A 22,620-nucleotide genomic window follows, 5' to 3' on the forward strand; every position below is an offset into this window, starting at 1 on the left:
TTTACATCACTCACGTTCGCATAATGCATAACAACGCAGGAATGAAGTAAATAACCATAGCATTAAATCCATCACATAACATAATCAGAGGTATGTCTAAATACCAGATAACCAGATATCATCATAAAACACACTGTCATCTCAAAATAGCATCATCATGCAATATGATTAACTGAACAGCATAGTAGTCTAATATCTATGATACTGGAATCAAAGAGTAACATTTGACCCTCAGGTCATCTCAAATGTAAAACATCACATGAGAAACAAATATCTCTCTAATCAGAAATATAACAAGGTAAATGTCTACAGCACATAACCAAAGAATCCAACATGAACAATCCATTCTAATTACTTACGCATTAATAATGACTGATTACTTTGCAATAAAAAGGCATTTAAAACATATAAACAACCATAGTCATAAACATGACTAACCACTGCTACAGGAACCTAGTCCCGTGTAGCATGGTAATAGAACACAGTGCAATCTTTGCACACACCTCAAAGTAATCACGGAACAACCTCATGATACCACATCGATCCTGGTAACCACTGGCACAAACCTCAGTGAACCAAAAATCACATCATAATCTCAAAGATCAGTCAAAAGCATAATCAAAGCAACTGATATAGAAACATAAATCTAAACACCTCAATGGTGTAGACCACTCAGGGTCACAATCATGATCCATCACAACAAAAGATCAGCAAGGGTGCATTCATCAGGACGACTTACAAAAGTCAAATGGGAGAGGCACTACAACCCAATCATAATAACATAATAACCAAAACATATTAACGTAACCAATGTAATCCCAAACATCACACGCTAATGCTTGGTGCACATCCTCCAAAATCAGGAGCAAAGTAACGTGTAGCAACAGTTAGTCAGCCCAAAACACATCTTCAACATGGAACCATTTGATGCAGATCTCCAAATGGTACGGTGAAACCCAATACCAAGTCAACACATTGTTTATTGCAATCAAGAACATAAGCAAGAGAACAAGCCTTGTTGACTAGATAGCCACAAACAACACTAAAAACCAACTCTAAACATAGTGCAGCACTAAAGAACTTAATAACTTGCGTGGAGATTTTCCTTGAAAATCCAATATCACTCCCAAGAACATATATAATTTATCCTCAATGAATCAAGCTGACAAAGCCAGACTGACACAAAGTTCTTAATAACTGGAAAGCCAGGAAAACACAATCACAAAAGTCATCCCCAAAGACATACTTTCAGTATACATCTCTTTCTGAAAATTGAACTAAGACATTGCATAGATGTTGCGAACAATCCCAGCAAGCTGCAACACTGGAAGCATCAATGCGGAGTGTTTCCTAGACCAGTCCAGCACCAAGATTGTGCCAACATACAACAATTTTCTCAAACATCAGCTGCAACATCAGGGACCTGAAAAGATATGAGTGCAACAAACACAAGACACACAATCTAGGTTCAAAACCACATGGTCATACCAATAAACATGGACGGATGTGAAGCATTCTTCAAAGCAGCTGCCGGAGCAGTTCTCTGCAAACACACTTAACACACATCACTATCAACCATAGTTCCAAAAATCGCCATGAAATCGCTGAAATCGCCGAAATCGCGATAAGATTCATGACTCCCGATTTTTTTGGAATCGGAAATCGCTGGTGGCGATTTTTTCTTGTGAATCGCCTGAATCGCCAAAATCGGCGATTCATGGCAAAAATCGCCAAAATCGCCATCGTGAATCTCCAGAAATCGGCCGCGGCAGCAAGGATAGAAAGTTCAATTTTAAAAAAAAAACACATGTTTTATTTGCTTTCTAAGTTGACTTTCCTCTTTGTTATAACCCTAAAGAGCCTTCTATTTGCTTAGTATGAGTAGAAGAGAGGAAGAGTGAGAGAGAAGAAGAGAAAAGAGAATCCATAGGTTTCCAACCGGCAAGAAGGAAGAGCACCAAAGAGATCAGAAGTCCATTTGGGGAGGTCATAAATTGCATTGGGAGCATTAAGGAGTCAATATCAACACTCCTCAACTCATTTGCAAAAGGTAAGTGTTGGTTTTTTTTTTGCATGTTAGTGTAGTATGCATTTTTTGTTAAATTTTTTTAGTGTTCATTTGCAAATCTTGAATGTTTTTTATTTTTACTAAATTGCAAACTAGGGTTTGTTGTTTTGTAGTTTTTGTTTATTAGTTGCAAACTTTGATTTTTTACATGAATTTTTTTATTGCAGCAGCCCTTTGCTTTCATTTTCCAATTTCCACAATGGGTAAAAAAGATGAATGCTAGAAATATAATGAAGAGTTTCCTGGGAGAACCAAATATCAAACAAAATGTATATTTTGCAAAGAAAAAATAAATTCGGGAGGTATCTATAGATTGAAATACCACATTGCTGGCATACCTGGCCATGATGTCACAGTTTGCACTCAACAAACCGCTGAGGCAAAACACTCTTGTTTAGTGGCATTAGAACAAATTGAACAAGACAAGTTGACTAAGAAAATGCAACTTGAAGGGTTAAGAGGTATTGGCTCCCGTGCTCCCACATCCGCAACCGCATCTACATCTGCAAGTGCATCTGCATCAGCTTCCGCATCTGTAGGTTGTGTTGGAGAGGGTTCTTCTAGGCCTCCTTTTCATCCTAGTGCTAGTGCTCATGTGAGTGTTAGTGGTAGTCGGTCTCATACTGAGACAGAGTCCAACACCAACCTATTGCGGCCTAGAGTGCGGAAAAGCAGAATGGATAGTTACTTTGTGCCCCGCACTACTCCTGGCTCCCAACCCACACTTGAGGGCATGGGTTTGAACAAGGAGATTCATGATGCTGCCAGAAAAGAGATTTGCAAATTCTGGTACTTTTGCAACATTCCATTTATTGCAGCCAGGTAATTGATTCTTTTTTCTTTGTTATCTTCAAAGTTAAAGTTAAAAGTAAAAGTAAAACTTTAATTATATCTACTTGTTTTATGATTTTAGTTTTTGACATCTAAATTTCTAATCAATATCATTATCTATTTGTGACAGGACTCCTTATTGGCAGAACATGATAGATGCAGTTACCATTTGTGGTCCGGGGTTTAAAGCCCCAACTGAGGCTGAGTTGAGTGGATACCTCCTGGAGGAAATGGTTGAGGATATGAGGCATGAGCTTGAGGACAACCGAAAGGAGTGGATCGAAAAGGGTTGCACCATCATGACTGATGGTTGGACAGATAGGAGGGGAAGAACACTCCTCAATTTTCTTGTATCCTGTGGAGGTGATTGATCATTCTACTTTCCTACATACATAATTTTGAATCGTGATTGACTATTTCAAATTTTGATTGTTGATTGCTAATAGTAATTATAATTCGTTGTTTTGTTACTTGTAGGATATACCATGTTCCTCAAATCCATTGATGCTTCTGCTCATGTAAAAAATGCCACATGTGAGGTTATTGAGGAAGTTATAGCAGAGGTGGGGGAACAACATGTGGTGCAAGTGGTGACGGATAATGCAACAAGTTATGTTGCTGCAGGTAAACTTTTAACTTTTTAAGTTTTGAAATAAATTTATTTGAATTTTGAACTTTTTCTAATTCTAACTTAGAATTTCTAAGTATCCTAAGTTCTAACATGTTTGAAATTTGAATTTCTAATTATCTTAAAATTGTTGTAGGCAAACTTTTGATGGAGAGGCACCCCACCATATTTTGGTCCCCTTGTGCAGCACACTACCTTGACCTCATGTTGGAGGAAATTGGCAAACTTGAGTGGGTCAAGTCATGTGTGGAAAGGGCAAAAAACATATGCAAGTTTATTTATAATCATTCATTTGTCCTTAACACAATGAGGAAGTACACAGGAGACAAAGAGTTAGCTCGTCCAGGGATCACGAGGTTTGCCTCGAATTTTATCACCTTGCAGTCCTTGTTGACATCAAGGGATGATTTGAGGAGCATGTTTGTTGGGCGGGAGTGGATTTCATCTTCCTATGCTACGACCACTGCAGGGATAGATGTGGTGGATTGCATATTTGATGATGATGGTTTTTGGAAACCTGCTAGAGAAATCCTTAAGGTAATTTTATTGCAATTTAACATTTAATATTTTACAGTTTACTATGCTAATTGTTTAATGATTTAGTTTTACCTTAAGTTATATTATTGAATTATTCTATGTTTAAGTTTTGACTCAAATTTTTGTTTTACTTTATATGTAGGCCACTGAGCCTCTTGTATCTCTCCTACGAACTGCTGATGGGGAGAAGCCCTCTATGGGCTACATATATGAGGGCATGGATAGGGCCAAGGAGGCCATTAGAGCTTAGTATGCAGGAGTGCAGGAGAAGTATGCCCCTACTTGGGACATCATTGATAGGAGATGGCAGAATCAGCTCCACAGACCCATCCATGCAGCAACTTACTTTTTGAATTTGGCATTTCGTTTTCGTCCTGACTTCAAGGCGGATGAGGAGGTTCTCACCGGCTTATATACAGTGATCCAGAGGTTGAGTACTGATGAGGATAGTAGTGCTGCAATTATTGAGCTTGATAAGTTCAATAATAAAGAAGGGCCACTTTTCTCTAGCAGGGTAGCCATAGATGCTCGGGAAACAATACAGCCAGATAAAAATTAAATAATATAGTCAATGTTCATGAATCTAGATTCTAAACTTAAAGTTGATTATGTAATTTTAGAGTTAACTTGTAATTTGTAATTTGTAAATGAGACTAATTATTTTTATTTTCCCTTATTTCAGATAGATGGTGGCAAATGTTTGGGGCCACAACCCCAAAACTTCAAAAAATTGCCATTCGTATTCTGAGTCAGCCAAGCAGCGCTTCTGGATGTGAGCGCAGTTGGTCCATGTTCAAGCACATCCACTCGAAGAGGAGAAACAGGTTGACAGTGCAGAGGTTGAATGATCTTGTCTTCATTCATTACAACCTCCGTCTTAGGATCAGACAGATTTTGGGCACTGACTCCTCTCCGATCATTCTGGAGGAGATTGATCCAGAATCAGAGTGGCTCACAGAGGTTGTAGATCCAGTCTTCACTGAGGAAGACCGTGCGTGGATTGACCAGGTGGATATAGAGGCTGAGGCAGCTAGAGCACGTTCTTCAGGCATTGGTAGACGCACACGTGCACGCACAGACACAGGCCCTAGCGACATTCGTGAGCCCATCTTATATGCGGGAGATATGGCTCGACAGTCCTCTAGGACCTACATTAGACGCCTTGCTACTAGGCAGACTGGATACTCAGAGGCTGAGGCTGAGGCTGTAGCTGAGCTTGAGGATGATGTTGAGGATGATGATGACTATGAGCCTGAGGCTTGAGCTGGAGCCTTGTTTTTATATTTTGTTTACAGATATTGATACTGAATCATTGATAGACATATGTTTCAAACTTTCATGGATCTTCATCTTAGATTCTTACATAAATTTATGATTTGATGTCTTATGGATCATCTTACATACATTCTATGATTTAAATCATTATGATCATTTGATTTCTATTTACTTCAGCTAGCCTACAATTTACATTTTAGATAACATAGTTACGTATGTGATGGATTTTATGTTCCATGTTTATGTATGTTAAGTTTTAACTTCTATTTGATGATGTTATAGTGTGCTTAAGTTATATTCAATAAAGGGTGCATGAAATAAGTTTTAAATTGTTAAAATCTTTAAATTTAAAGGGTTTTTTCAAATTTGCCGATTCATTGCCGATTCACGATTTGATTCGGCCTTGCCGATTCCGATCCGATTCCGATTCACGTTTCTTTGCTATCAACATACACCATTCCTCACTGGAATACTTCTGGCCAGCATCACAACATCAACATCTTAGCTTAACACAATGAAGTAGTCATCAAGTCCTATTGGGTAGATATCTATAGAAGAGAACACTCAGCCAACAGTACCACAACCATCTATCATTGGCAAAAACATCTGTTTTTTGCAACACATTACAGCCAGAGGAGCAATGCATTTGGTAAACATTCTGCATCACTCCACAAATGTGTCATCAGAAACTTTACAACAGAATCATCGATATCTCATCTCGTCTCATGGTCTCATAACTGTAATAAACAGAAGGTCGATACAAAAGGACAACTAATTTTCATCAGGACATATCAACATCAACACATATTATTGTCATCAGCAAGCTTTAAGCTATAAGCAGGTAGAGGGTTGACATCAAACTGCCACTAGAACATATCAACATCAGCACATATTGTTGTCATCAGCAAGCTTTGAACAGTAAGCAGGCAAACGGTTGACATCAATGACAACACTAACTACCAACACACCTCCAAGATCACCTCTTTAAACATGTGGTATAGATTCTCACCAATTATTTTTGCATTAGAGGCGCAGGTTGACTTTAGGAACCTCAATTGATCCCTTGAAGCAACAACAAAGTTAATTAGGGCATTCCTGCCATGTGCTCACCCATTATCCCAAATATTGAAACTCTTTTCTCTGCAAAATCCTCTTTTGTTCCTCCACCGAGAACTCCATCCATCTAACATCACCATCCAATGATACTCTCAAATTGTAAGAGGTGATGACTTCACCGTTTCCTTGCAACTATCAAATTAGTGACAATTACCTCCCAATAAGAGCTGCTTGCAGCGTGGTATGCTATAGTCATATTGACATACTGAAAATTGACAATTGCCAACCTTGCCTCATTTTGCTTCTCTTGGTTGCATGCAGTATCTTCAAGGAAAAGTTGGGCATCAGGAGTGTTATGTAGAACAAAGAGCTGATGAACTTCTCAGTGTGATGTGGATGGTTGACTATTAATGACTTGTGCTAGAAGAGCCTTGTATGCATAGGCCAATGCAAGATCTAACTACTCTAGTCTCAAGAGAAGAACCCATTACAGTTGCCATGGTTGAAGTAGTCCTTTACTTTTCTAATGAAGGAAGGAAAGTGTTAACCTCTTGCATCACTCGAACTTTGCTTTATCACCAATGGAAGCAGCTCTTCCGTGGATTTGTGCAAGATGAAATTTGAGGGAGGTGATGCGTCTCGTCATCTTCATGTATTCTACACAACTAGTCCTACCTGTCTCTGCAATGTTCCATGCTTCCCAGTAAGGTTCCTGGCATGACACCAACTTTGTTGCTTCTTGATGCCAATTTTCAAACTAAAAATCTGCATTTCTATCTTTATCATAAAATAAAATAAAAATATAAACTCCAGCAGCCAGCTAAGAAACATCAATAAAAAACAACAATAAAACCCTAGCATGATAGTAAAAATAAACAAGCTGATTAATAAAAAACACAATTTGGGACAACTTCTGGTTGCTGCCTAAAAGCTCAGCAAATCAGCTCAAAATCAAGCAAAAATCTGTTGAATTCACCTAAACATGCATTGAATATTGTCAGTGTGTATGAGTAGTGAGAAATGAAAGGTAAAAATGTAAAACTGAATGTTTTCATGCTTATCTGGCCACAGAAGTTTTTTTTCCATGATGTCAAGCAATGTTTCCAGGCAAGCTTGCTATTTTTTTGCTAGTTTTTATGTAATTTGTTGGTAAAAACAAAAGAATGAGATTTAGTGGAAACTGCACGCTTTCTTAGTTGAGAGCATCATATTAACTTTTTGATCATATGCTAAAAGTAGAAAGTATTTATATGGAGCAATAGATTGAAGTTTCAACAAAGTATACTACTTACTTTATACAAGTGTACATATACACTTTACTATGATATTACATGTCCTAATACAATTAACTAAATAATTTTGCACAAAATGTTGTTTCCCAACAGACAAATACCTTAGCAGCAGTTTTTTCTCATGCAGCTCTGTTATGGTTCAAAGTTCAAACGCCTTGATCTCCCATTTATGAGCCATTTCAGCTTGTCTGCAAAAATGTATACCTATTTTAAATTACAAGAAACCAAGATTCTCATAGGATGGAGCCAGAATCTCAGAGGGTTCAGAAGCATTCAGCATGGATATCCAAAACTTTTGCTAGTGTTGATATCAGCCGCGAAGTCCAAATTATTGGTAATGTCACGGCCACCAGAGGACCCTTAGGAATACACACACAATTTCTCTTTGTTTGTTTTGTTAACAAGGCATAGTTAATTATACTGACAATGAGAATACACCAACGGTACAATCATAATACAATCATTATGAATTAATGAACAATAAACATTAGACACAAAAAAAACATGAACAATACCTAGCCATTGAGATCTAAGGGCTATCTCAAGGGTCCTATTGCCGCTACATTAAGACCGCTCAACGAGAATCTACAAGAGTGTTTGGGTGATGATGACAAGCCTAGACTTGCATAGCATCCCTTAAAACCCACTGGCATCACAGAACTGTAAACATGCAAGGTCTAACTTTGAAGATCTGTTCAACCAATACACTAAATGGAGTCAGATTCCAACTGTGATGGCATCAATGGAACCATGAGAACAAAGGGTAATTGCATGCTCATACTTGAACAGCTCTTGCAGAACTACATTCTATTGTGGATGCGCAGCTTTGCAGAGCACATATGCGCAGAAACAGGTCATGGATGAGGAGGTGGCAACTGCCATAGGGATTGGGAAGAATCTGCATGTATGCGCAATAGACAGAGAATGGATGCGCCATTCGAGAGTAGATGTGCAACAAAAAGCGATGTATGTGCCATTTTAAGGCACATATGCATAGGAATCGAATCAGGTTCAGAACTGATGGTTTTGCTCAGAATTGATCATTTGCGAGATCATCTAACCTCCCGAGGATGTCAGAGGCATATAAGGCGGGTCACATACACACATAATGAAGACAATGTACCATGATTAAGGTCAATACACAACTAGTACAAAGGTTTCTACCGCCACAGTCATGTTAACAATCACCATATTCAGTAGAGAATCTGAAGCACTAATTTCAATCTGTTGGGTTATTATTTTGTACATATAAATACATCTGAAGATAGCATCATGTAATAACGTCTAGCCTCAATGAGCCATTAACATCAATATCATGAATATAGTCATAATCACTACACAAGTGCTAGGAACATATGAACAGTTACATCATGTACAAAAGAATAAGGAAATAAACCATAGAGCATTGGAATGAACCAATAAGATACCATACATGAGATCAAACAAAGCTGCAATGGCATAGGTCACGAGTCCAAAGGAGTTTCCACTGCTAGCTGGGACTGCTCGATATCTGTAGCTGGTCGTCGACGGTGGTTGTTCATGTCACCTGACAATTACCCTTGCGATTGCTTTTATAGAAACAAGCTCCTACAAAACCACCAAGTGGTTTACATAAAACCATGTGCTACCTAACCCTTTTGACCTCACATTCAATATTGGGCATTTAAATTTAGTTCCCCAATATTAAATAATTAAATCAAATACTATTGTTGGGTGGATATTTTGCAACCGACAGTTTTGGGTAAAAAATCCAGTCACAAAATAGGATGACCAGCCACAGCGTGTGAGACAGAGTCTCTCCTACCTTAAAGGGAAGGCTCCCCCTTCTCACCGTTCCTTGGATCAACTCAAGGTAAGCAAGAAGTCGAGAGATTTTGTTAAAAAGGTGTTACCAATATCCTTTCTTCTTAACTTTCAAGAAAGGATCCACTTACTCGTGGAGCGAGTAATGGGCAGGGTGAATCTCTAATTACACTTCTATCAAGAGTTGGAAATAGCGATACCGATAAACCTTCACCAACTCAAAGGCTAGTTGAAAATGTACCGTTTTGGCTTTAAGTCATCGTACTTCCATATGAAAAAACTTTACAATTAAGGCACAAAGACTCCTAAAAGTAAGAATACTACTATTTTGGAAATTAAGAAGAAAATATAAGCTACAGATAAAGCTTCTAGCTATACACTTTCACAATTGCTCCTGGTCAAAGCTCTGGCTTCAATTGTTTCTTAACTCTTTTCAATTCAATTCACTAGAACAATTACCAATAACACAAGACAATATGAATCAATGACAAAGCTTACAATTCACTCAAATAACAATCTCACTTAATCAAAGTTAAGTCTCAAATGCTCCTTTGTATTCACTTTCTCCTTAAAATAGTGCTTACACAAACAAAGTTCTGTTGGCACAATTTTTTCAGAGCTCTCTTGCATAAAAGATAATGATCATTTTACAATGAGGGGGCACTTTTTTATATAGGCAAAGAAGTTGAGAAAAAGGTGGAGGAAAAAGTGGGAGCAACTCAACCAACTTTGACCTAGTCTAATTACAGGAGAAAAAATAGGGTTACATGCAACTGCACATGCAACTCGCATTACATCTTTTTACATACATGTAACTCGCATTACATGTAAATACACATCTTCATGTAATACATTTTTTCTAACTACAAATATGAAAGAAGAAGAAAGAAGATGGAAGAGAAGGAAACAATTTTGAAGGGCCTTGTTTTGAAAGGCCTTGTACTTGATGATGCAATATCGAAAGATCACAAGATCGGAAGTTCCTATACTTTGTACCGTTGCATTCACCTTGGTAACCTCTGACTTTGATGAATTGTCCATTGTCATTTGAAAACTTGATGTGATCCAGCTTTTCTCACTCAAGTTGTCATAAATTCTCTTTTGTAGATCAGCACAAAATGGAGTTTTTGACACTTTGAAAAACCCTCTCAATGATGTTCATGTGTAAACTCAGAACAACTTTCTATCAACACCTTTACCTCTTTTCTTTTTTTTCTTTTTTGTTAAATTTTGAAGTAAAGTGCTTGGCGCATGGGAATGCGTGCAAATGGAGATTGCTGATTTTCAAAATGTGATGGGCTTTCAAGATGTCATTGCACAGAAAATGGATTACATGTAAATGCAACATGTAACGGGAGGTAGAGAGTGAAAATGAGATGCAAACGCGAATGAAGGAAACACTTACACCTGTATGTGCGAATGAAGATCAAGATGTAAAGCATGGAATGAGGCAGAAACATGTATTTACTCATGTAAGCACAAATGCATATGAAGAGATGAAAATAGAAAATGGAAGGAAGCTAATGAGTTTTATAGTCACTTTTGGGGAAAAGGAGAAATCAAGTACATGGGAAGTGAAAATGGCATCGTTTTGACTTTTCAAAATGTGACTTTTAATCAAAATCGGACCTTTTGAATGTAATTACACATAAAACATTTCGTGTAATTGTGTCGTGCAAATGGAAGCAAAAAGTGAGATGGGTGAAAACGGAAGCGAAAAATGGGATTGCATGCATGGGCGGATGGCGAATGAGATGAAAAACATGTAATCGCATTTTGTTGAATGAGAGATGAAGTGTTGTGACATGGAAATAGAAATAAATGCGAAAGATGACGATGCTTTCGCATGTAATGAAGCAAAAACAAGTTCTTGGGAAAGAACTTGTAATTTCTCCAAGTGGAGAAAACCGGCAAACAAACGCAAAACATAAAACACAAAAGAAATAACGTACCTTTATCTTCAGGAAATAACTCAAACATGCCAAGATGCAATGCACTTTAAAGCTCAAATTCGAAATTTGGACTTGGGAAAGAACCAAAAACATGAAAATGAATGAAACTTCATATTTAAAGGGAAAATGCACTTTCGATGGCAAAGATCTTCACAAATGGCAATCATCTAATAATTTCATGCATAAAATCAGCAAAGAGAAGCATGAATTAAATTACAAGAAGGAAGAAGTCCACTTACATGCCAAATATGAAGGAAAAAGATGCTCTTTTATTTGAAAAATTCTTCACAAATGATGAGACCTTTTCCAACTTTGTAAATTTGAATGAACGAGGGCAGCAAACAAGGAAAATTTGTTGCAAAATGCCAAAACGTGCCCTAAAACTTCTCCAAATTCCAATGTTTTTAAAGATTCAAGCTCATGGGATGTTTTTAGAAAAAACTTGTTTCACCATAGATTTCCAAGTAAAATGTTTTGGTGTTTAAACTCCAAAATATGAACCAAGATACAATGTAATCACTCAATAAGGGCAAAATGATTTATCTCCATGCAAAAACGTTGGGCAAAAATGAAGATTTTTGGAGTTTTTCACAAAAACATGCCGTAGATATGAACTCCCAAAAACGGCTTTCAGCACATTACACTCATCTTTGATGGAAGCAAAATGATCACCAAGCAAAAATGCCTTGAATGCGAAAGATTTTGTTCAAATCCATGAAGAAAATCTTGAGTTATGGCCAAAATTGGATTCTTAGGGAGCAAGAACACATTTTCTTCTCAAAATCGGACTTTTCAATGAGCATAATACATTTTAAAATGTCTTTCTCCAAAATTGGACCTTTTGAGGTCATTTACACATTTTAAAATATGTCTCCATACAAGATTGCACTTTTTGGAGTGCATTACATGTTTTAAAACATGCTCATGGGCAAAATTAGACCTTTTGAGGTCACTTGCATATTTTAAAGTGTGTCTCACCTTTTTGATGCTTAAGCACAAAAACTTGACTTTTCATGTCATTGCATCAAAAAGGTTCACTTTCATGAGCTTTTGATGTAATGGCATGAAAAGCATCCTCAAAAGTGAGTTTTATATGTAATGATATGAAAAGTTTCCACTTTTCATAGTTTTTACATGCAATTGCACATAAAAAGTCCATTTTTGAAAACTTTTAGTCATGTATTTCACTTAAAATTATAAAAATGTTATCAAATGGGTCAAAAATAATATTCATTTATCATATTATTCAATATAATACATAAACATCATTTTAAAGTGACATTTAAATAAGTATTTGATTTTTAAAACAAAAAATTTAAAATGTAACTATATAGTTATATAGTTACTTTAAGTGAAAAATTAAAAAGTAATTCAACTTAAAATTGTAACATAAAGTGCACTATTGTCACTTTAAGTTATAAATTTAAAGATAAAGTAACTTAAAAACATAACGAAAAGCAAGTATAATGTTATATTTTTCAAAAAGTGAAAGTGAAATTGAAAATATAACATCATATTTTTAATTCGTGCTGTTGCACCTAAAATGTCCACTTTTGAGGCACTAAAACGGGCATAACTCTTGATTGACAACTCTGATTGACCTCTAAGTTAGACCGAATCGAAGGGCAAATCGAAAGACATGACATGAGCAAAACCAAAGGACTAAACACAAGCAAACACAAACTCAAAAGCAAAGAATGGCTTGTGAAGGCTTCAAAAATCAAGCAAAGACTCGACATAAAGCAAAACGGAAAAAACTTGACAAAGGTCTTCAGTAAAACAATTTGATATTTGAATTGAAATGGATCAATTGATTCACATTAAACAATTAAATATCAAATTCAAGCTTAGAGAAATGTGAAACTAGCTTGGAAAAGTTTCGTGCTATTACCAACATTTTGTGATGACAAAATGTAGGACAACAAATATCATAATCGTACAATACAACTCATCGAGAATATTCCATGGGAATCTCTCCATATTGCACGTCCATCTAGATGAAACATTTACATAATAAAATTAAGTAATACAATATAAACATTATCATCCAGTTTTTAGAACGCACATTTTCTCAACACGTTACAAATGTGCGAAACAAGTTATAGATGCTACCATAGTGACAGGGAAGAATTTGCAAGTATGCGCAGGAGGCAAAGAATGGGTGCACCATTTTGGAGTGGATGCGTAATAAAAAGAAACATATGCACTATTTTAAGGCACATATGCACAAGAAAGGAATCAAGGTCATAAACTTAGTAAAATTGATAGCTTAAGGGTCCACATGTTTAGAATTGATCTTTTTGAGATCATTTAACCTACCGAGGATGTTGGAGGCATATAAGGGGGGTCACATACATGCATAATGGAAATGATTAAGGTCAACACACAAGCTTCTATCATGGAAATTACATTAACAATCACCATATTCTGTAGAGAATCTAATAACACTAATTTCTATCTTCTTGGTCATCATCTTGTACATATAAATACAATCAAGGATAACATCATGTAATAACATCCAACCTCAACGAGTCATAAACCCAATGCCATGATTATAGTCATAATCACTACACAAGTGCTAAGATCATATGAACAATAATATCATGTACAAAAGAATAAGGAAATCAGAGTTCCATGACTTGCCGCAAGTTGTGTGGGTAGTCCGGGTCACTAAGCTGAGCAAACTTGGCTGAGTTTTTTTGTCTCGTTTTGATTCATGGAATATATATATATATATATAATTACAAAAGTATATAATTTCAAGGGTTTTTTCATTTTGCTGAATCGTGATTCAAGTTAGCCTTTCCGAGTTTGAGTCTAGGAACTTTGAAGGAAATACATCATACAGATCTTGAATGAAACAATAAGATAATACATGAGATCAAATATAGATACAATGTTAGTGGTCACGAGTCCAAAGGAGTTTTCACTTTCAGTGTGGACTACTTGATGTTTGTACACCGGTCCCCAATGGTAGTTGGTCACACCACTCAACCTCAAGGAACCCTCTAGTCCTCTCGTACTGTGGCGCATCCATCACAAGCAAGGTACATGCACTAGTATGTGCACACAAGTGCCTTTGGACTCTGACTTGGCCGAGTTAGGCAAAGTCCTGGTTGACTCTCAAGAGTCAGGCAGACTTGTCTGACTTGCCGAGCCCTGTGGACTCTACCGGCAGTTAAAAGGCAAAAGATAAGTATTTTTTTAAAATTTTGGTTTGACATTTTTTTGCTTTTTAGGCTTCTCTAAAACCTAAAAAGGTCATTCCTTCATTTGCAAACACAAGAAAGAGAGAAAAAAGGTTTGACAGAAGAATATTGGGGTCTTAAAAAATAGACCAGCAGATCGATTGGCTACTACTTTATTTATTTGGGAAGGTCATGGAGTCGACTAATCATTGATGTAGACTATTTTGAGCCTTAGTCGTATACAATCTAGCTTTTATTTTGATATATGTTTTGAAATTTTGATTCCATGGGTTTCATATTGTAGACATTTGACAGTGATACTATTTGTGTTTCTAATGTATTATTTAGTTTAACTTATTTTCTTCAAATATTTGCATTTATATGTATGTGATCATTGCTACCTTGTGTATGTGTGCAAAGTAGCTTCTATTTGTCTCAATTATTGTGTCTTTGATGTTGATTGATTAAATGATGTATGATATAAGATTTACATCATTTAAAATGTTTGAATTTCTTGGGTTTTTCGATTTGCCAAGTTCAGACATCAAGGCCAAGTCAAAAATCAGCTTGCTGAGTCCGAGGCAAATCCAAGTCTTGTAACTATGTCATTAAATTATGTTACCTCAGGTTTCCGGAATGGGGGTATGGGGAAATGGGTTTCCAGGATGGATATTTTTTCCCCCACAGAGGGGGACAACAATGGGCACAGCTATATAAAAAATGGGGAAAATTAAAATATAAAGGGACGTTTTAAATTTATACAAAAATATGGATAAATAGTGCTTATATATATTATAGAACCTCAACATAAATGTTTGTGTTAAATAATTTAAATTGAGAGTGGAAGTCAAAATACATTATGAAAGTTTAACCATTAATTTTATGGGCAGCAAGGGGACAGGTTTCCTGAAGTTTTCAAGTGTTCAGGATGTTCCATTTCAATTATGTTGGAAACACATCCCTGGGTAACATTGCTAATAAATCTATCTCTAAACACAGTAAATATTATACCAGGTCACAAAATATAAAAGTATTTTAATCTAGAAATCAAAGCATCACAATGAGATATAAATTCATCCAGTCACCATCATAAAACATCATTGCATCTCTGGCATACACATCATGCATAAATGATCACTATTGAATCACCTGAATAACCAACTACCAACATCAGCAATGACAAAAAAATAGATCAGTAATAAAAAATATTGCACTAACATATCAGGAGTTTGGATTGGATTAAAAGAAGAAACACATAACAAGATGCAAACATGGTAAGCACTACAGGCAACATAAGAATGAAGAGAGATAAGTGGTTAGTTCTTTTATGAGCATTATTGATGTCTTCTTATGGTCCAAGAGATGAAACATTGGAAAACACATGCTAGAATACTATTTCTGATAAGTAGAATAGTGCAGGTTCACCTTTCATATTTGGTTAAGATTTCATCAGTTATATCATCATGATAGCGAAGGTCATACCAGAATTATATTTGCTTTGCTGAACCTTTTTCTTAAGATTTGTTTAAGTATAATAGAAACAAAAGGTTTCAAGTCAGAAGGTGTTTTAAATGGGTATAATATACTAATCTTCAGCTTTAGACTTATACGGTCTCATAACACTCATATTAGATCGTTGAGTTCATTCCGAGGCACCTGTAAATTAACTTTGACAACTAACATATAATTCTATGCAAGTGTATTTCATTTTTTTACTTGTTTTTTCAGGATGATGATGAGACTGTTGCCATGATAAAAGAATTATTAGAGACACGCATACGACCAGCTGTACAAGATGATGGTGGTGATATTGAATATCGTGGCTTTGATCCGTATGTTTTTATGCTATGCTAGAACTGTAGCTGCAATAACATACATTTTGTGCTTGGATTATTAAATCTTTATTCCCGGGGCGACACGTGCTTCAGAATGAGCTTAGAAAATTCTATTTTTCATCTTTTTATCAGCTTAAGCTAATGCCTGAGGATGATTTGTGTCTTTGTTTTTTTTTTCTTGCAGGGAAACTGGCATAGTCAAATTGAAAATGCAAGGGGCCTGCAGTGGCTGTCCTAGCTCTGCACTCACTTTGAAGTCTGGTATTGAGAACATGCTTATGCATTATGTACCTGAGGTAGTTACCCAGATGCTTACAAGTTCAGTAAATAAGAGTATTTATCCTTGCTATTGTGGTGTAGTTTTACAATAATCATAGGAATTTCATGGACTGTTACCCTTTCGTAAAACAAATGAATGAAACTTCGCTACTCTTTGGATATTACTGCTAGATAATTCTAATCTCCTCCCATCCTCAACTTTATTTAGGCAGAGTTGATTTGTTTGTTTCTGGCATTGAAGCCTTCTTGTCATATGCAATTTAGGTCACAGCAGAAGGCATGCAAACTAGTCTTCTTGTAGTCATTCGCCATGCATGTTGGAAGAAGTTTGAAAGGGTGCATCTGACTTCCTCCTAGGATTGTCCAGAATGGCCCCATTGGTCTTGGGCAAATTCCCTGCAAGCATTATTGGACTCTTCTTTGGCCCTTTTACAGTGACAAGTGATGATGTTCATTATTCTCCAATATGAACCTTGCTGCGCAGATACTTTTCTGGTCTCCTGTCAGTCTCTCACCATGTAATCTGCTCCACGCTTCATTAAGGAGTCCTTCTGATGCAATCAGTGAGCAACTTAAATGAACATATGGCTCACAGCTGCATAGAGCTACACAATGCAAGTACATATGATCTTTATTTATGAAACCCAAAAGCTTATGCATACTGTTGGTCTTAAAATAGCAGGCAAGTGGAGCTGTCATAAAACACAATCTCTATTTCAGTGGCAATCCAATTATAATGAGCCCTCATTAGGATACAAATTAAAAAAAGCCCTCATTATTATCTAAAGCTTAAGCTTAAAAAATTAATTAATCTGTTCAAAGTTGAAAAGTTAGAATGTTCTAGCCTTGACCCTAAATGAAAAGTTTCCAATCTCGTGCTTTTATTTTTCTTATCCGAAGTGTAAATGCGAGCCAATAACAGAAAGGTATACATGCAAAAGATTCACATCCACTTCTTGAAAAGCTCAGGAAACAACATTGCAAATGAGGCAGGTGGTGATTACTTGTTTCTGTGATATTGAACTGTAGTGTTACTGGCATGCAGAATACTTGGACTAAAGGATTCACCTTGAGATTATGAATCATAGTAAATGTTAGGGTTTTAAAGGTGAGAACAGAGCAAGTACAAATCTGGAATGATATTCCTAGGGTGGAGGAAGTGGGAGGAGCAGAGTGGTAACTGTTTTAAGGCATGAGAAGCAACAAAATAAAAAATACTGATTGGAAATGAGGAAGCAATGGTTAATTACCCAGAATATTATGCTGCTGAAATTGAGATTATAATTGAGGTTGAGATCAGACTTTATGTTGATGGAGAGCTACAAGAGAAGCTTATCAAAACTGGTAAATTTTAATATTATGCTCTTACAAAATGTTTTTGGAAAAGCTTGACACTGTTGAGACTTTCATACAACTAGACAGAAGTCAACGAAGTTGAGAATGATGTTCAGTTCCATATGACAGGTAATGTTGTCCATGAAAAATTGCAGAGAGTTTTCTGAGCTGAACATCAAAAGCTTAAACTTGAGCATTAATTTGTGGGAAGTCAAATGCTGTGCAATGAAATCAGACGATACCTCCCTTTAAAGAAGTATATAATGTTGAAGCTGGTAAAAAAAGAAGCCCTAAAGACAGGGATAGATGATAGTCAGATGATGTCTGGATTTTCTTGAGTCTACTATTATGCAACTTCTGTCTCTGAGAGATACTGGTTGAAGAGAAGAGTCAAATGGTGAACTCCTACAATAATGGCTAGCCCATGGCAATTGGTGTAGAGTTCAAATTAGTCTCGTGGCTTGATTGTCAACATAGATTCTGTAATTATTTTGAGGAAGTTGGAAACTGCTGAAAGAGAGTGCATTGTCAAAATTATCGAGGTTCAATTGTGGAGGCATATTGTCAAACTTTAAAGCTCATTATTGGTGCACCATGGAGGTTGACTTTGCAGATGGTTTGGTATAGTGCGAGTTCTAAAGCTACTTTAGATTAGTGTTATCTTGTAAAGGATTACTTACAACAGGTAGGATGGTGAGTTAATCTTGGGGCTTTATTGAAGCATTTTATGTGATGTATATGCCTCTATGCTATCTTCATTGTGTAGATTTCAGAGCATGATGCAATGAGTGCATTACACTTTGATGAAGCTGCTTCCTATAAAAGATGATACTCGGGTCACAACCTAGCCAGTACGCCAACCTGGTTTATGAATAAGGGCACCTTTTCACTTTACCTTATACTCTTCTTGTATTGCTCATTATGTTCTCAATTTTTTTTATTTTTGTCAAATTATATGTTAGAGGTAGGACTTCAATCTTTGTAAGATGACAAAGTTTAATGCGAGGGATTTAGAGCAAGAAAGAGACTACAGAAAAGAAAACCTCACGGTTGGGGGACTAAGTTACACTGTAATTCCAATCCTGTACTAACTCAGATTAATCAACTAAGTTCAATATTTAAGGTTATCAATTCACTTTTTTTCTTTGCATTTATTATAATCATTTGTTTAAATTGTAAATCTCATTCTTTCTTACACTCAAACATGCACTCACGTATATAATCAAATCTCTCTCTCTCTCTCTACTTAGTTTGAAAGTTAAAAATCAAGTATATCTGTATATGCCTCAATCATTAATCTACTAATCCCCACCTCCAAAACATTACTGCAGCTTTTATTAAATCTCTGTTACTCTTTGTTAATATCTAATCAAACTTCAACATCAACTCTATAAGTTTGAGCCTCTAGTTTTGCAACAATGGAACAAGGATGATCATTCTTGACGACAAGTATGATCTTGCTGCATTTTTATATTTATTATCCTATTATTTTTATCCCTTCATTCTTATGTGAAAATTAGTAGACTGTAATGTTGACAGTTACTTATCTTTTATGCAACCTATGAAACGAACATTCTTAAATATTTGTCCTTTATTATCTTGAGGATTTGGTTCTTTTTGTTACTAGGTTAAAAGTGTGGAACAAGAAATGGATGGAGAGGAGGAGGAAGCAGTAACAAGTAGCGCCATGGAGTAGCGAACATTTTGTTCCTTTCACTTATAGGTTACGTGGAACAGGAAATGGATACGTATAGTTTTAATGGAATAGGAAATGGACGTTGAGGAGGAATCAGCACCAAACAGCTTTATGGAGTAGTGAGCATTTTGGATGATTGTATTTGTTATATTGTATATCTTGTAATCTTGACGATTGATTAGGTTTTCCTGCCTTTGTTCTTTTCAAAGGGTTATTGATTGTAACTATATTTTCCCCCATTTTAAAGGAGCAATTGATGGTAGTCTCAGTATTTTTCAATTATGCAAAGTTGATACCACTATACAAGTTATATAAGCTCACCTTTTAAATGGGTGAGAAAGGTTTTAGAAAAATGTTCTTCAAGAGTTGAATGTATTAGTTTTATACATCTTTTTGAATTTTCGAGTGCCTTCGACCTTATGTTCAAAATTAGAAATAGTTTATTTGCCTCTAGGAAATCGAGACAAATATGTGGCCATCAAATTTAGGCCTTGATGCGTGTATAGGAATGTTCTATGATCTTGAGAGAAATAACAGAAGTTGCTTATTTTCTAAGAAAAAATAATCAAAACTTTTACAATATAAGCCTCTGTTATTAGTATGTTGCATGCTCAGGAGCATTAAGCTAAATCTAAGTATTTCCTAAAGCTAAATCTAAGTATATCCTCAAGCCTACTCGATTTGAGAATATAAAATTTCTAATGGATACTTGCAATCTGCCATCATTACAAGAACACTATGGGCTCTAGAAACTCCAATGATTTGGATGCAAGTTTCCTTGTATTGAAAATGCTAGAGCAAATAGAGATATTCAAAATCAAATGATAATAATCAACAAATTATCACAGATTGTATATTTATTTTATTTTTTGGAATTTTCTTTTACATCATATTTCATTGGCTTTACATTTTTTTCTGTAAAAGTAATTATCCAAACTCTCTTCAAATAAAAGTAAATATCCAAACTCTCTTCAAGAATAATTAACAGTGAACAATTATTTATTGCAACTCAATAAATTAATATTGGTATGTTAATATATTTTTATTTGGTCTATAAAACTAAATTAAGATGCAACTCTCCACTTGTAACTTTATAAATTAATATTGGTATGTTAATATATATTTATCTGATCTATAAACCTAAACTAAGATGCCATAAGTCCGACATTGAATATATAATAGAGGTTTCCACTGCAAGTCTCTCCATTCAATTGTGGATTTGGCCTTATCCAAAATCAAGTTATGCCAAATAATTTTTTGACAAAATACATATAATGGTAGAATAATAGTCAAATCCAAAAATAAAATTACCTAAGTGCAAATTGATGAAAATTAAATCAGATCTGAAAATAGAAAGTATTTTTGAAAATAGTAAATTGTACCCAATTGCAAATTGGGCTTCACAAGTCCAATTCATAATTTTTTTGGCCTTTGATTTCTTTTATGTCCAATATAGATAGTTTATAGTCAAAATTTATAGGCAGTTTGGATGTGAATTGTGGCCTTCTCAAATGTGAGACAAATGTTCTCCAATGGCTATGCAACGAAATTCCTATGACTAATACCATTTAAGAATTTTTTAAAGACAAAGAATGAAAATGCCGAGATCTAGAAGCTCAATGATAGCACATGAGAGATAGATATTCCTCCTTGTTGGTGTTTAGATTTCTTATCCTTCTGTACATCATATATTTGTGATTGAGAAGTTCTTTGTGTATCTTTGTGCAAGATATGTGGCTACAATTGAGAAAATATTTTTTCTATTCTAGTGAAGTTATAATGATTTGTCTATTTTGATGACAATATCCATATTTAGTTTCAGATTAGTAGATATTATATGATTTTTTATATAATTTGTTGGATGAATAGATGCCATGTCCCTTAATCATGATGGTGAAGTAAAATACTAATAATATAATAATAATATATTTTGGCATAATAATAATACATCAGATAAATATAATAATGTCAAATAAAATAATAATACTATATTATAAATTAATAATAATGGATGATAATTGTAAATATAAATATTATATATGATCATAAAGTCAATATGGCATAATATCAAATGCAATATCTCTATAAAAAAAAAATCAGAATAAAAAAAAATAAAAATATACAAATAATTTCATATGATATACTAGTAGTTGCATGCTTTTGTGCTTGCAACGATAAGCCGACAGGTGCTCGATAATAAAATTATTTTTAAAAATATAATTAGACTAGCAGTCGCATGCTTTTATACATGCAATGAGTGTGCCGATAGGAAATAAGATTTAAGAGAAAAATGTAGAATAATGTTAAATAATGTAAATATGATTTAAAAAAAAATAAAACTACAAAAATAAAAAGGTTGAAGATTAAAACATAGATATAAAATTTACAATATTTAGGAAATTTGAATATTTCTTAAGAAACACATTCAATAATTTCAAGATTTTACAATTAAACTCAATTTATCAAATATGAAAAAAAAATCATTAAAAAAGAACTCATAAAAAATCTATTATGAAAAATTAATAAGAGAAATTAAAAAAAAAAACATCTCTAACAAATATTCTATTGACTAAATAAATTATTCAAATTGAAAAAACAATATTTCAAGGAAAAACTAAGCTAATATAAAAAATAATTTAAAATGCGCCAGCCTAAATCAATTTAAAAAATTAAAAGTTAAATAAATAGAGATCACAACATAAGCTAATGTGAAAATCACAAGTAATTATTTTTTAAATAAATAAGAAAAGAAAAATAATAGTTAAAAGTGAATATTTAAAATATAATCTTATATGAAAAATTAGTTTATTAATATTTTTAAATTAAAATTACATAATATTACTAA

The 22,620-nt window shown here is 34.9% G+C and overlaps 2 protein-coding genes across 6 annotated transcripts in view; both read left to right on the top strand.

The window, feature by feature from the left end:
- Positions 1–20,128, top strand: part of LOC149555598 (nifU-like protein 4, mitochondrial) — a 77,719-nt gene extending 57,591 nt beyond the window's left edge. For all 5 annotated transcript variants that reach the window (XM_089829709.1, XM_089829710.1, XM_089829713.1 and 2 more), the window contains 3 exons: positions 16,359–16,462; positions 16,650–16,761; positions 19,707–20,128. In XM_089829709.1, the coding sequence (XP_089685835.1) occupies positions 16,359–16,462; positions 16,650–16,761; positions 19,707–19,775 (285 nt within the window). In that variant the 3' untranslated portion in view covers positions 19,776–20,128. The remainder of the gene's footprint in view (positions 1–16,358; positions 16,463–16,649; positions 16,762–19,706) is intronic.
- Positions 2,386–5,449, top strand: LOC149555599 (uncharacterized). The gene is made up of 5 exons (XM_089829707.1): positions 2,386–2,890; positions 3,030–3,262; positions 3,377–3,523; positions 3,664–4,064; positions 4,207–5,449. The coding sequence occupies exons 1-5, from the start codon at positions 2,508–2,510 to the stop codon at positions 4,312–4,314; spliced, it is 1,272 nt and encodes a 423-aa protein (XP_089685833.1). The 5' UTR covers positions 2,386–2,507; the 3' UTR covers positions 4,315–5,449.
- Positions 20,129–22,620: the final 2,492 nt, after the last annotated feature.

This window comes from Cupressus sempervirens, chromosome 5 (assembly GCF_028749045.1).
Source record: "Cupressus sempervirens isolate cs-2001-9-10 chromosome 5, ASM2874904v1, whole genome shotgun sequence".
Taxonomy (NCBI): Eukaryota; Viridiplantae; Streptophyta; class Pinopsida; order Cupressales; family Cupressaceae; genus Cupressus; species Cupressus sempervirens.